The sequence below is a fragment of the Salmo trutta genome, chromosome 1 (genome assembly GCF_901001165.1).
Source record: "Salmo trutta chromosome 1, fSalTru1.1, whole genome shotgun sequence".
Taxonomy (NCBI): Eukaryota; Metazoa; Chordata; class Actinopteri; order Salmoniformes; family Salmonidae; genus Salmo; species Salmo trutta.
In genome coordinates this window covers 78,258,775-78,273,451 of record NC_042957.1, presented here as the reverse complement: position 1 = coordinate 78,273,451, position 14,677 = coordinate 78,258,775, and the positions used below count along the sequence as shown (strand labels likewise).

Genomic DNA, 14,677 nt, shown 5'->3' with positions numbered 1-14,677 from the left:
CCCAAGGATGAAGAGGAGTGGCTGCTGCAATCTGTTAAATAGTTTCACCAAGAACTGGCAGGAAAGTTGACTGTAAAATCTGCTTCCTGCTATTTAGGGAGAGGCAAGACGTATTTTTTTTAAATCACGCCCACTTTAAATTTGCTTTTTAACTAGATAATCCTCTTTTTTTTTTTTTTTTAAACATTCAATCTTGGTCAAATCAAATACCCACATATGTATAGTCGGAGACCTGATCGATGGGAGAACCATCCAACGAATAAATCTGTAGTCCATCTTTAGCCTTTCCAGCATTAAGTACACATTTTTAAACCAACCAGGGCTTTCTGTGAGGTAACAAGGTCAGATTGCAACTCTAACATAGCCTGGGCAACAGTTAGGTCATTGCCATACATCACAGTGTCATCTGCGTACAGATGAAAATAAAAATGTTTAACAGATAGACCAATGTTATTGATTATAAATATTAAAGAGAATATGTCCCAATACAGACCTCTGCGGTACACCTTCTGTAATATCCAGGAAACTAAACTTGACACACTTAGAAATCACGCATTGTGTCCTATCTGACAGATCATTCTCAAACCACTTGCAAGAAGGCTGATGCAGGCCTATTTTAGTCAGCCTTTTGAATGAGAATGAAATGGTAAACCGTGTCGAAAAGGTCTAGAAATAAGGCAGCACAGTGTTTTGCTATCATCTAATCAAAACTTTGGAAAGTTGAGATAAGTTGGAAATTGGACAGTAAAAAGGATCTCCTCCTTTGTGTAGAGGAGGACATGTGCCGCTCTCCAGATCTTAGGGATAACACCAGAAACAATTGTCATGTTAAAATATAGGTTAATGATTATTCAATAAGCTGGGCAGAGAGATGAATAAAGAAGGGATTGAGAGAATCAGCCACTGGCAAAAAATTACTGATTTATTTAGCAAGTCGCTTACTGTAGTACATCATAAATATAAAATGGTTGAAATAGAGAAGATCTCTATGAGAAGAGCTATCGATCTGCAGCTCAGGCAGCGTGTGCTCTGTGAAGACAGCTGTCCCTCCTCTCCGTCTACTTGGCAGTGCAGGCTAAGGAGCTGTGTGACTTCCTGTCGTACGGTGGCACCATCGACTAGGAGAAGCTAATGGTGCCGAGCCATGGAATTACGAAGGAATAAGCAGGAAATCCAAGAATTCTACAAACAGGATTTCTGGAAAACAAGGGAATTTTCTTCTCCTTCTTCTTCCTCTCTTCTTCATCTTCTTCTTCAGACTGTGTTTCTTGCCTTGAAAACTCTGGTCTATAAAGGTCCTTGGTTTTGACAGGGCTGTTGGAGGTGTTATAGACAGGGAGCCTTGGATCAATAACTCAGTAGAAACACATGATGTGAGCTCAGGAAAGAGGAGTAGTATTATTAAGGAGTGTCACTGGGGGTTCAGTCACTACCTACTGCTTTCAAAGGATCCTCCTGCATGAAGGGTGCATCCCAAATGGCACACTTTTTACTATATAGTGCACTACTTCCGACCAGAGCCCTATGGTCCCTGGTTAAAATAGTGCACTATATAGGGAATAGGGTGCCATTTTGGAACGTACACCAGGAGTGCGTATAAAGGCGCCAGCAGCCTCAGCTGTAAATATCAGCTAAGTCCACAAACTGCCTAGAGAGGAAAACACTGAGCCGCTGTTCATTTTCTCTTGCACATTATGAGTAATGGGATTGCCCACCTCCACTGTCTGCATCACAAAGGGCGGCCAATTCCCTTTTAAAGAATCCTCGTCATCTTATTGTATGAGGAGTGTGTCTATGGGCCTCTGGAGAGACCATTGCAGTTTGTGATGTTAGCAGACTCTACATGGTGGTGTTTTGTTAAGACAGTATATTAGACTCTACATGGTGGTGTTTTGTTAAAACTAGTATATTAGACTCTACAGAGTGGTGTTTTGTTAAGACAGTATATTGAACTCTACAGAGTGGTGTTTTGTTAAGACAGTATATTAGACTCTGCAGAGTGGTGTTTTGTTAAAACAGTATATTAGACTCTACATGGTGGTGTTTTGTTAAGACAGTATATTGAACTCTACAGAGTGGTGTTTTGTTAAGACAGTATATTAGACTCTGCAGAGTGGTGTTTTGTTAAGACAGTATAGTAGACTCTACATGGTGGTGTTTTGTTAAGACAGTATATTAGACTCTACATGGTGGTGTTTTGTTAAGACAGTATATTAGACTCTACAGAGTGGTGTTTTGTTAAGACAGTATATTAGACTCTACAGAGTGGTGTTTTGTTAAGCCAGTATATTAGACTCTACAGAGTGGTGTTTTGTTAAGACAGTATATTAGACTCTACAGAGTGGTGTTTTGTTAAGCCAGTATATTAGACTCTACAGAGTGGTGTTTTGTTAAGACAGTATATTGAACTCTACAGAGTGGTGTTTTGTTAAGACAGTATATTAGACTCTGCAGAGTGGTGTTTTGTTAAAACAGTATATTAGACTCTACATGGTGGTGTTTTGTTAAGACAGTATATTGAACTCTACAGAGTGGTGTTTTGTTAAGACAGTATATTAGACTCTGCAGAGTGGTGTTTTGTTAAGACAGTATAGTAGACTCTACATGGTGGTGTTTTGTTAAGACAGTATATTAGACTCTACATGGTGGTGTTTTGTTAAGACAGTATATTAGACTCTACAGAGTGGTGTTTTGTTAAGACAGTATATTAGACTCTACAGAGTGGTGTTTTGTTAAGCCAGTATATTAGACTCTACAGAGTGGTGTTTTGTTAAGACAGTATATTAGACTCTACAGAGTGGTGTTTTGTTAAGCCAGTATATTAGACTCTACAGAGTGGTGTTTTGTTAAGCCAGTATATTAGACTCTACAGAGTGGTGTTTTGTTAAGCCAGTATATTAGACTCTGCAGAGTGGTGTTTTGTTAATCCGTTATATTAGATTCTAAAGAGTGGTGCTTTGGAAACAGGCTGAAGTACGGACTGACTGCTGGGAACATGTCTACAACTTCATCAGCAAGCTGTCAAGCTATCCTAAATAAGTAACAAGCTGCATGCTGTTTATCAGTGCAGTGCCCAACATCATTAGTTGGCTGTGTTTGTCAGTGAAGCTAGCTAGCAGAAGACAGGCTACAAAAAGCTAACTCAGCTGATGGAATCACTGGCGACCGATATACTTCTACATATTTTGTGCAGGAGTAGAGAGATGTTGTTTTGTTTTTACAACTTTCTCACTGTCTATCAGAGTGTGTGTCTTGTGTCTGCTGCAGATCCCCGGTGCCCATGTTTTATAGCAAGTGAGTCATGCTACACGACAGGTTGCGGGAGATGATGCTCGCAAAATGTCAGATGGGTCATCAATGTTCCTTTTGACCAAAACACTTGCAGACTCAAGTGTTGTCATGTGTTGTCATGTGTTGCTGCCTTGCTATGTTGTTGTCTTAGGTCTCTCTTTATGTAGTGTTGTGTTGTCTCTCTTGTTGTGATGTGTGTTTTGTCTTATGTTATTGTCACGGCCGTCGTATAAAGTGGACCAAAATGCAGCGGGAGTCTGTATACTCATCTTTTTTATTGGCAGAAAGAAGGAAAACCAAAACAAAAGTATACAAAACACAACGACGACAAACAGTCCTGTAAGGCATACAGCTATACACGAAACAACAACCACAAATCCCATAGAAAAAACACCCCTACTAAATAGGACCTTCAATTAGAGGCAACGAGGAACAGCTGCCTCCAATTGTAGGTCAAAACAATAAACTAGACATAGAAATAGAAAAAATAGAAAATAGAACATAGACATACAAAACATAGAACACAACCCAAAAACCCCGACAACACAAAACAAACACACCCTGCCACGCCCTGACCTAACTACAATAACAAACAACCTCTTTTACCGGTCAGGACGTGACAATTATATATGTTATTTATTATTATTTTCCTATCCCAGCCCCCATCCCCTCAGGAGGTCTTTTGTATTTTGGTAGGTCGTCATTGTTAATAAGAAGTTGTTCTCAACTGACTTGCCTAGTTAAATAAAGGTTCAATAAAATAAATACTTTGTAGGAGCACATTTGGCAGCGATTACAGCTGTGAATGTTTCTTGGTAAATCTGTAAGAGCTTTCCAGACCTGGATTGTTCAATACTTTCTCACTATTCTTTTCAAAATTCTTCAAGCTCTGTCAAATTGGATGTTGATCATTGCTCAACAACCATTTTCCCGTCTTGCCATGGCTTTTCAAGTAGATTTAAGTCAAAACTGTAACTCAGCCACTCAGAAACATTCACTGTCTTCTTTGTAAGCAACTCCAGTGTAGATTTGGCCTTGAGGTTAATGGTGAATTCAAGTCAGTGTCTGGTGGAAAACAGACTGAACCAGGATTTCCTCTAGGATTTTGCCTGTGCTTAGCTCCATTTTATTTATTTTTTTTATCCTGAAAAACTCCCCAGTCCTTAACGATTACAAGCATACCCATAACGTGATGCAGCCACTATGCTTGAAAATATGGAGAGTGGTACTCAGATTTGCCCCAAACATCAGGACATAAAGTTAATTTCTTTGCCACATTATTTGCAGTTTTACTTTAGTTCCTTGTTGCGAACAGGATCCATGTTTTTATTCTGTACAGACTTCCTTCTTTTCAATCTGTCATTTAGGTTAGTATTGTGGAGTAGCTACAATGTTGTTGATCCATCCTCAGTTTTCTCCTATCACAGCCATGTTTTAAAGTCACCATGGGCCTCATGTTGAAATCCCTGAGTGGTTTCCTACCTCTCCGGCAAATGAGTTCTATTGACTGGGTGTATTGATACACCATCCAAAATGTAAAGATTAACTTCACCATGCTCAAAAGGGATTTTCATTTTACCCATCGACCAATAGGTGCCCTTATTTGCAAGGCATTGGAAAAACTCCCTGGTCTTTATGGTTGAATCTGTGTTTGTAATTCACTGCTCGACTGAGGGACCTTACAGATAATTGTATGTGAGGTACAGAGATGAGGTGGTCATTTAAAAATTATGTTAAACACTGTTATTGCACACAGTGAGTCCATGCAACTTATGTGACTTGTTAAGCACATTTTTACACCTGAACTTATTAGGCGTTTCCATAACAAAGGGGTTGAATACTTATTGACTCAATACATTTTAGCCTTACATATTTTTATAACGTCATGAGGTCTGTGTGTGGCTGGTGAGATGAGTCAGGCGCAGGACAGCAGATATGAGTAATGAAAGCAATTTTACTCAATAATATAACATTACACGTAGTAAAAATACCAGGCCACAAATACGGACCGCAATACAATAAACAATTACTCACAAACAAACATGGGGGAATAGAGGGTTAAATAATGAACAAGTAATTTGGGGATTGAAACCAGGTGTGTAAGACAAAGACGAAACCAATGGAAAATGAAAAGTGGATCGGCGATGGCTAGAAGGCCCGTGACGTCGACCGCCGAACGAACAAGGAGAGGGAGCGAGTTCGGCGGAAGTAGTGACATATAATTTGTAAAACATTTGAAAAACATAATTCCACTTTGACATTATGGTGTTGTTGTGTGTCGGCCAGTGACAAAAAATCTCTATGTAATCCATTTTAAATTCAGGCTGTAACACATCACAATGTGGGGAAAGTCAAGGGGTGTGAATACTTTCTGAAGGCTCTGTATGTGGTTGTCCCACTTAGCAATCTGATGATGAATGTACTAACTGTAAGTTGCTCTGGATAAGAACATCTGCTAAAATGTTTTTTATCAATAGCCAGCCAATACCTCTACAGGAGCATGGTTAATTATGCTAAACAATAATGAACACCTCCAACAACCCCTCCTGCTGCAGAAGCACTGAAAAATAATGAGCAATATCATTTACATTTAAATACTGCTAAATACTCACCAATATATCTTACATTTACACACTGCTAAATACTCACCAATATATCTTACATTTACACACCAATATATCTTACATTTACACACTGCTAAATACTCACCAATATATCTTACATTTACACACTGCTAAATACTCACCAATATATCTTACATTTTAACACTTTAACACATTTTAACACTTGCAGACTTGTTTACATGCTGCTGTGCGTTTTGTTGCCGATCTTACTTTGCTACCTGACTACCTCACAGTTTTTACTTTTTCATTACCGTATATTTTTACTTTTTCCCCCACTCAACTTTTTTCATTCAACTTTTCCACCCTGGAGGTTTTATCTGGACATGGTTCGTCAGGACTTCAAACAGCCGAAGATAAGTAACATTAACATGATGCCTTCTAATTGCAGTCGTTGTACTTATAATATACAGGAGAACGATCGCCTTACGGCAAGGATACAGCTTCAGACGCAATCGTTAGGCAAGGGCAATTTCAGTGTAGGAAAGGATGAAACAGCGTCTGTGCCACCAGTAAGTACAAATAGTAACGTTAGTATAAATCTCCTCGCACGGTCCCCGCAGCCGGACAACTTTCTCATGGCTTCTGGAGGGAAACGCTGTAGGAATACTCAACCGGTGTCGCTTATTCAGCCGACAGAAACTTTCAACCGGTTCTCCCCATTAAGCGAGTCGGAGTCAGAGGCCAAAACTTCTCTGGTCTCTGCTCCTCCCGTTACGGGGTCTGAGACGCCGAAGCCTCCCACCATTAGCTCTGACAAATTGAAAACCCTAGTCATTGGCGACTCCATTACCTGCAGTATTAGACTTAAAACGAATCATCCAGCGATCATACACTGTTTACCAGGGGGCAGGGCTACCGACGTTAAGGCTAATCTAAAGACGGTGCTGGCTAAAGCTAAAACTGGCGAGTGTAGAGAATATAGGGATATTGTTATCCATATCGGCACCAACGATGTTAGGATGCATACTGAACCCTATTCCAACTAAACTACTGAAAGAGCTGCTTCCTGTGCTTGGCCCTCCTATGTTGAACATAATAAACGGCTCTCTATCCACCGGATGTGTACCAAACTCACTAAAAGTGGCAGTCATAAAGCCTCTCTTGAAAAAGCCAAATCTTGACCCAGAAATTATAAAAACTATCAGCCTATATCGAATCTTCCATTCCTCTCAAAAAAAAATTAAAAAGCTGTTGCGCAGCAACTCACTGCCTTCCTGAAGACAAACAATGTATACGAAACGCTTCAGTCTGGTTTTAGACCCCATCATAGCACTGAGACTGCACTTGTGAAGGTGGTAAATGACCTTTTAATGACGTCAGACCGAGGTTCTGCATCTGTCCTCGTGCTCCTAGATCTTAGTGGTGCTTTTGATACCATCGATCACCACATTCTTTTGGAGAGATTGGAAACCCAAATTGGTCTACATGGACAAGTTCTGGCCTGGTTTAGATCTTATCTGTCGGAAAGATATCAGTTTGTCTCTGTGAATGGTTTGTCCTCTGACAAATCAACTGTAAATTTCGGTGTTCCTCAAGGTTCCGTTTTAGGACCACTATTGTTTTCACTATATATTTTACCTCTTGGGGATGTCATTCGAAAACATAATGTTAAATTTCACTGCTATGCGGATGACACACAGCTGTACATTTCAAAGAAACATGGTGAAGCCCCAAAATTGCCCTCGCTAGAAGCCTGTGTTTCAGACATAAGGAAGTGGATGGCTGCAAACGTTCTACTTTTAAACTCGGACAAAACAGAGATGCTTGTTCTAGGTCCCAAGAAACAAAGAGATCTTCTGTTGAACCTGTCAATTAATCTGGATGGTTGTACAGTCGTCTCAAATAAAACTGTGAAGGACCTCGGCATTACTCTGGACCCTGATCTCTCTTTTGAAGAACATATCAAGACTGTTTCAAGGACAGCTTTTTTCCATCTACGTAACATTGCAAAAATCAGAAACTTTCTGTCCAAAAATGACGTAGAACAATTAGTCCATGCCTTTGTTACTTCTAGGTTGGACTACTGCAATGTTCTACTTTCTGGCTACCCGGATAAAGCACTAAATAAACTTCAGTTAGTGCTAAATACGGCTGCTAGAATCCTGACTAGAACCAAAAAAATGTTATCATATTACTCCAGGGCTAGCCTCCCTACGCTGGCTTCCTGTTAAGGCAAGGGCTGATTTCAAGGTTTTACTGCTAACCTACAAAGCATTACATGGGCTTGCTCCTACCTATCTTTCCGATTTGGTCCTGCCGTGCATACCTACACATACGCTACGGTCACAAGACGCGGGCCTCCTAATTGTTCAGAGAATTTCTAAGCAAACAGCTGGAAGCAGGGCTTTCTCCTATAGAGCTCCATTTTTATGGAATGGTCTGCCTATCCATGTGAGAGACGCAGACAGTCTCAACCTTTAAGTCTTTACTGAAGACACATCTCTTCAGTAGGTCCTGTGATTAAGTGTAGTCTGGCCAAGGGGTGTGAAGGTGAATGGAAAGGCTGGAGCAACGAACCGCCCTTGCTGTCTCTGCCTGGCCGGTTTCCCCTCTTTCCACTGGGATTCTCTGCCTCTACCCCTATTATAGGGGCTGAGTCACTGGCTTACTGGTGTTCTTCCATGCCGTCCCTGGGAGGGGTGCGTCACTTGAGTGGGTTGAGTCAGTGACGTGGTCTTCCTGTCTGGGTTGGCGCCCCCCTTGGGTTGTGCCGATGAAACCCCCTGTCCGGGGGTTTCATCGGATGGGGCCACAGAGTCTCCTGACCCCTCCTGTCTCAGCCTCCAGTATTTATGCTGCAGTAGTTTATGTGTCGGGGGGCTAGGGTCAGTCTGTCACATCTGGAGTATTTCTGTTGTCTTTTCTGGTGTCCTGTGTGAATTTAAATATGCTCTCTCTAATTCTCCCTTTCTCTCTTTCTTTCTTTCTCTCTCTCGGAGGACCTGAGCCCTAGGACCATGCCTCAGGACTACCTGCATGATGACTCCTTGCAGTCCCCAGTTCACCTGGCCGTGCTGATGCTCCAGTTCCAACTGTTCAGCCTGCAGCTATGGAGCCCTGACCTGTTCACCGGACGTGCTACCTGTCCCAGACCTGCTGTCCCAGACCTGCTGGAACCCTGACCTGTTCACTGGACGTGCTACCTGTCCCAGTTCTGCTGTCCCAGACCTGCTGGAACCCTGACCTGTTCACTGGACGTGCTACCTGTCCCAGACCTGCTGTTTTCAACTCTCTAGAGACAGCAGGAGCGGTAGAGATACTCTCAAAGATCGGCTATGAAAAAGCCAACTGACACTTAGTCTTGTGTTACTGACTTGTTGCACCCTCGACAACTACTATGATTATTATTATTTGACCATGCTGGTCATTTATGAACATTTGAACATCTTGGCCATGTTCTGTTATAATCTCCACCCGGCACAGCCAGAAGAGGACTGGCCACCCCTCATAGCCTGGTTCCTCTCTAGGTTTCTTCCTAGGTTCCTGACTTTCTAGGGAGTTTTTCCTAGCCACCGTGCTTCTACACCTGCATGGCTTGCTGTTTGGGGTTTTAGGCTGGGTTTCTGTACAGCACTTTGAGATATCAGCTGATGTAAGAAGGGCTATATAAATAAATTGGAGTGATTTGATTAAATACTCATCAATATATCTTACATTTAAACACTGCTAAATACTCACCAATATATCTTACATTTAAACACTGCTAAATACTCACCAATATATCTTACATTTAAACACTGCTAAACACAAATATATTTAACATTTACACACAGCAAATACTGGCCAAAAGGTGGTAATCATTTGATGACAATGGTAAGATGAAGATGATGATAAGTGTTTTAATTACTGTGTTCTTACTTAAAAGTTGTCTGTAAGAGTCTGTGAGGTTTTGTCCGCCTTCAAACGGGTTGACAAATGGCTGACAGAGCTTCTGGGCTGGAAGAGAAGACAGAACACATGGATCAACCAATCACATCTTCCCTCTCTCAACTCCTCCCTCCCTCATATCCTCCCTCCCTCATCTCCTCCCCCCCTCATATCCTCCCTCATCTCCTCCTCCCTCATCTCCTCTTCCCTCATCTCCTCCCTCCCTCATCTCCTCCTCCCTCATCTCCTCCCCCCTCATCTCCCCCCTCCCTCATCTCCTCCCCCTCATATCCTCCCTCATCTCCTCCCCTCATCTCCTCCCCCTCAACTCTCCCATCTCCTCTCCTTGATTCTTCATCTCCTCCCCCTCATCTCCTCCCCCTCAACTCTCCCATCTCCTCCCACTCATCTCCTCCCCCTCATCTCCTCCCCCTCATCTCCTCTCCTTCATCTCCTCCCCCTCATCTCTCTCCCTCTCTAGGTAGACCACACCCCCTGTAGTGCTTCTACATTGCTTGCTGTTTGGGGTTTTAGGCTGGGTTTCTGTACAGCACTTTGTGACATCAGCTGATGTAAAAAGGGCTTTATAAATATATTTGATTGATCTCCTCTCCCTCATCCCCTCTCCCTCAACTCTCCCATCTCCTCCCCCTCATCTCCTCCCCCTTGTCTCATCCCCCTCAACTCTCCCATCTCCAACCTCCTCATCTCCTCCACTTCATCTCCTCCCCCTCAACTCTCCCATCTCCTCCCCCTCATCTCCTCCACTTCATCTCCTCCCCCTCAACTCTCCCATCTCCTCCCCCTCATCTCCTCCCCCTTGTCTCCTCCCCCTCAACTCTCCCATCTCCAACCTCCTCATCTCCTCCACTTCATCTCATCCCCCTCAACTCTCCCATCTCCTCCCCCTCATCTCCTCCCCCTTGTCTCATCCCCCTCAACTCTCCCATTTCCTCCCCCTCATCTCCTCCCCCTCAACTCTCCCATCTCCTCCCCCTCATCACCTCCCCCTCAAAACTGTTTCTAAACACCACAGCAGTCCTAGCCTGGGTGTCAGTCTGTTTCTAAACACCACAGTAATCCTAGCCTGGGTGTCAGTCTGTTTCTAAACACCACAGTAGTATAGCCTGGATGTCAGTCTGTTTCTAAACACCACAGTAGTATAGCATGGGTGTCAGTCTGTTTCTAAACACCACAGTAATCCTAGCCTGGGTGTCAGTCTGTTTCTAAACACCACAGTAGTATAGCCTGGATGTCAGTCTGTTTCTAAACACCACAGTAGTATAGCCTGGGTGTCAGTCTGTTTCTAAACACCACAGTAGTATAGCCTGGGTGTCAGTCTGTTTCTAAACACCACAGTAGTATAGCCTGGATGTCAGTCTGTTTCTAAACACCACAGCAGTCCTAGCCTGGGTGACAGTCTGTTTCTAAACACCACAGCAGTCCTAGCCTGGGTGTCAGTCTGTTTCTAAACACCACAGCAGTCCTAGCCTGGGTGTCAGTCTGTTTCTAAACACCACAGCAGTCCTAGCCTAGGTTGAGTTGTCTGTTATGACATTGTTACAACCCAGACATGCCGTCACCCACACTGGCTCTTAACCCCACACTGCAGTAAAGCAGCTCTCGTCAACCCTGGTCCTGGGGACTGTCAGGGTGGGACTGTTTTTGTTCCAGCCCAGTACTAATACACCTGTTCCACGTAATCAAGGTCATTATGATGTCTAATAAGTTGAATCAGCTGTGTTAGTGCTGGGTTAGAACAAAACACTTGCACAGGACCAGGACTGAAGAACAGAACAGCAGAGTAAAGGGTTTTATTTGTAAAAGACACCTGGGTCTCAATAGAATATCTGATAATAGAATATCTGATAATAGAATATCTGATAATAGAATATCTGATAATAGAATATCTGATAATAGAATATCTGATAATAGAACATCTGATAATAGAATATCTGATAATAGAATATCTGATAATAGAATATCTGATAATAGAACATCTGATAATAGAATATCTGCCATCTAGCTGACACTTTAGCTGGAGCTTATCCAAAGCATCTTACAGCCATGTAGTACCAGCTGAGCTACAGAGGACTACACTATACATGTTATAACCCTGGTAGTACCATGCTCTACCAGCTGAGCTACAGAGGACTACACTATACATGTTATAACCCTGGTAGTACCATGCTCTACCAGCTGAGCTACAGAGGACTACACTATACATGTTATAACCCTGGTAGTACCATGCTCTACCAGCTGAGCTACAGGGGACTACACTATACATGTTATAACCCTGGTAGTACCATGCTCTACCAGCTGAGCTACAGAGGACTACACTATACATGTTATAACCCTGGTAGTACCATGCTCTACCAGCTGAGCTACAGGGGACTACACTATACATGTTATAACCCTGGTAGTACCATGCTCTACCAGCTGAGCTACAGGGGACTACACTATACATGTTATAACCCTGGTAGTACCATGCTCTACCAGCTGAGCTACAGAGGACTACACTATACATGTTATAACTCTGGTAGTACCATGCTCTACCAGCTGAGCTACAGGGGACTACACTATACATGTTATAACCCTGGTAGTACCATGCTCTACCAGCTGAGCTACAGGGGACTACACTATACATGTTATAACCCTGGTAGTACCATGCTCTACCAGCTGAGCTACAGAGGACTACACTATACATGTTATAACCCTGGTAGTACCATGCTCTACCAGCTGAGCTACAGAGGACTACACTATACATGTTATAACCCTGGTAGTACCATGCTCTACCAGCTGAGCTACAGGGGACTACACTATACATGTTATAACCCTGGTAGTACCATGCTCTACCAGCTGAGCTACAGAGGACTACACTATGCATGTTATAACCCTGGTAGTACCATGCTCTACCAGCTGAGCTACAGGGGACTACACTATGCATGTTATAACCCTGGTAGTACCATGCTCTACCAGCTGAGCTACAGAGGACTACACTATACATGTTATAACCCTGGTAGTACCATGCTCTACCAGCTGAGCTACAGAGGACTACACTATACATGTTATAACCCTGGTAGTACCATGCTCTACCAGCTGAGCTACAGAGGACTACACTATACATGTTATAACCCTGGTAGTACCATGCTCTAACAGCTGAGCTACAGAGGACTACACTATACATGTTATAACCCTGGTAGTACCATGCTCTACCAGCTGAGCTACAGAGGACTACACTATACATGTTATAACCCTGGTAGTACCATGCTCTACCAGCTGAGCTACAGAGGACTACACTATACATGTTATAACTCTGGTAGTACCATGCTCTACCAGCTGAGCTACAGGGGACTACACTATACATGTTATAACCCTGGTAGTACCATGCTCTACCAGCTGAGCTACAGAGGACTACACTATACATGTTATAACCCTGGTAGTACCATGCTCTACCAGCTGAGCTACAGAGGACTACACTATACATGTTATAACCCTGGTAGTACCATGCTCTACCAGCTGAGCTACAGAGGACTACACTATACATGTTATAACCCTGGTAGTACCATGCTCTACCAGCTGAGCTACAGGGGACTACACTATACATGTTATAACCCTGGTAGTACCATGCTCTACCAGCTGAGCTACAGAGGACTACACTATACATGTTATAACTCTGGTAGTACCATGCTCTACCAGCTGAGCTACAGGGGACTACACTATACATGTTATAACTCTGGTAGTACCATGCTCTACCAGCTGAGCTACAGGGGACTACACTATACATGTTATAACCCTGGTAGTACCATGCTCTACCAGCTGAGCTACAGGGGACTACACTATACATGTTATAACCCTGGTAGTACCATGCTCTACCAGCTGAGTTTACAGATGGTCACACTAAGCCACAAAGGACCAGTATCTGGCTCCCTGCTCAAATAAAAGTAACATGCAGTGACTTACAGTTGCAGGTTCTCCATAGTCCTGAGTGTGAGCTGAGAGAGAGGTTGGAGTTGTTTTCCCTCTGAGCGACATCTATGAGGTACCAGTAGTCTGTCCCTATAGCCACCCCCAGCAACACAAAACTGGATACTCCACACACAGCTACAAACAGTGCCAGAGCTCCCAGAGTCAGCCTCACCATACTGGGAAGAGGAGAGAGAAGAGAGAGAAACAGAGAGAGAAACAGAGAGAGAAACAGAGAGAGAAACAGAGAGAGAAACAGAGAGAGAAACAGAGAGAGGGATAGACGTGGTGAGGCAAATAAGAGCGAGAAAGAAAGAGGTGTACAGAGCAGGAGGGAGTGAGAAAGAGAAATGAAGAGAAACACAGAGAGAGAGAGAGAGTAGGATGACAAAAAGAGAGAGAGAGGGGAAGAGAGAGGGAGAGAGGAGGAGGACAAAAAGAGAGTTAGAGAGAGAGGAAGGAAGAGAGAGGGAGAGAGTAGGATGACAAAAAGAGAGAGAGAGGGGAAGAGAGAGGGAGAGGAAGAGAGAAGGAAAGGGACAGAAACACAGAGAGAGGGAGAGAGTAGGATGACAAAAAGAGAGTTAGAGAGAGAGGAAGGAAGAGAGAGAGAGAGGAAGAGAGAAGGAAAGGGACAGAAACACAGAGAGAGGGAGAGAGTAGGATGACAAGAAGAGAGTTAGAGAGAGAGAAAGGAAGAGAGAGAGAGAGGAAGAGAGAAGGAAAGGGACAGAAACACAGAGAGAGGGAGAGAGTAGGATGACAAAAAGAGAGAGAGAGGGGAAGAGAGAGGGAGAGGAAGAGAGAAGGAAAGGGAGAGAAACACAGAGAGAGGGAGAGAGGAGGAGGACAAGAAGAGAGAGGGGAAGAGAGAGGGAGAGGAAGAGAGAAGGAAAGGGAGAGAAACACAGAGAGAGGGAGAGAGGAGG

General features: G+C 43.3%; 1 protein-coding gene across 1 annotated transcript in view; it reads right to left on the bottom strand.

Moving 5' to 3' along the window:
* Positions 1–13,965, bottom strand: part of LOC115208407 (transmembrane protein 114) — a 34,355-nt gene extending 20,390 nt beyond the window's left edge. The window contains exons 1-2 of the mRNA XM_029776443.1: positions 13,746–13,965; positions 9,774–9,851 (exon numbers count right to left, since the gene is read on the bottom strand). Coding sequence (XP_029632303.1) covers positions 9,774–9,851; positions 13,746–13,926 — 259 coding nt within the window. The 5' untranslated portion in view covers positions 13,927–13,965. The remainder of the gene's footprint in view (positions 1–9,773; positions 9,852–13,745) is intronic.
* Positions 13,966–14,677: the final 712 nt, after the last annotated feature.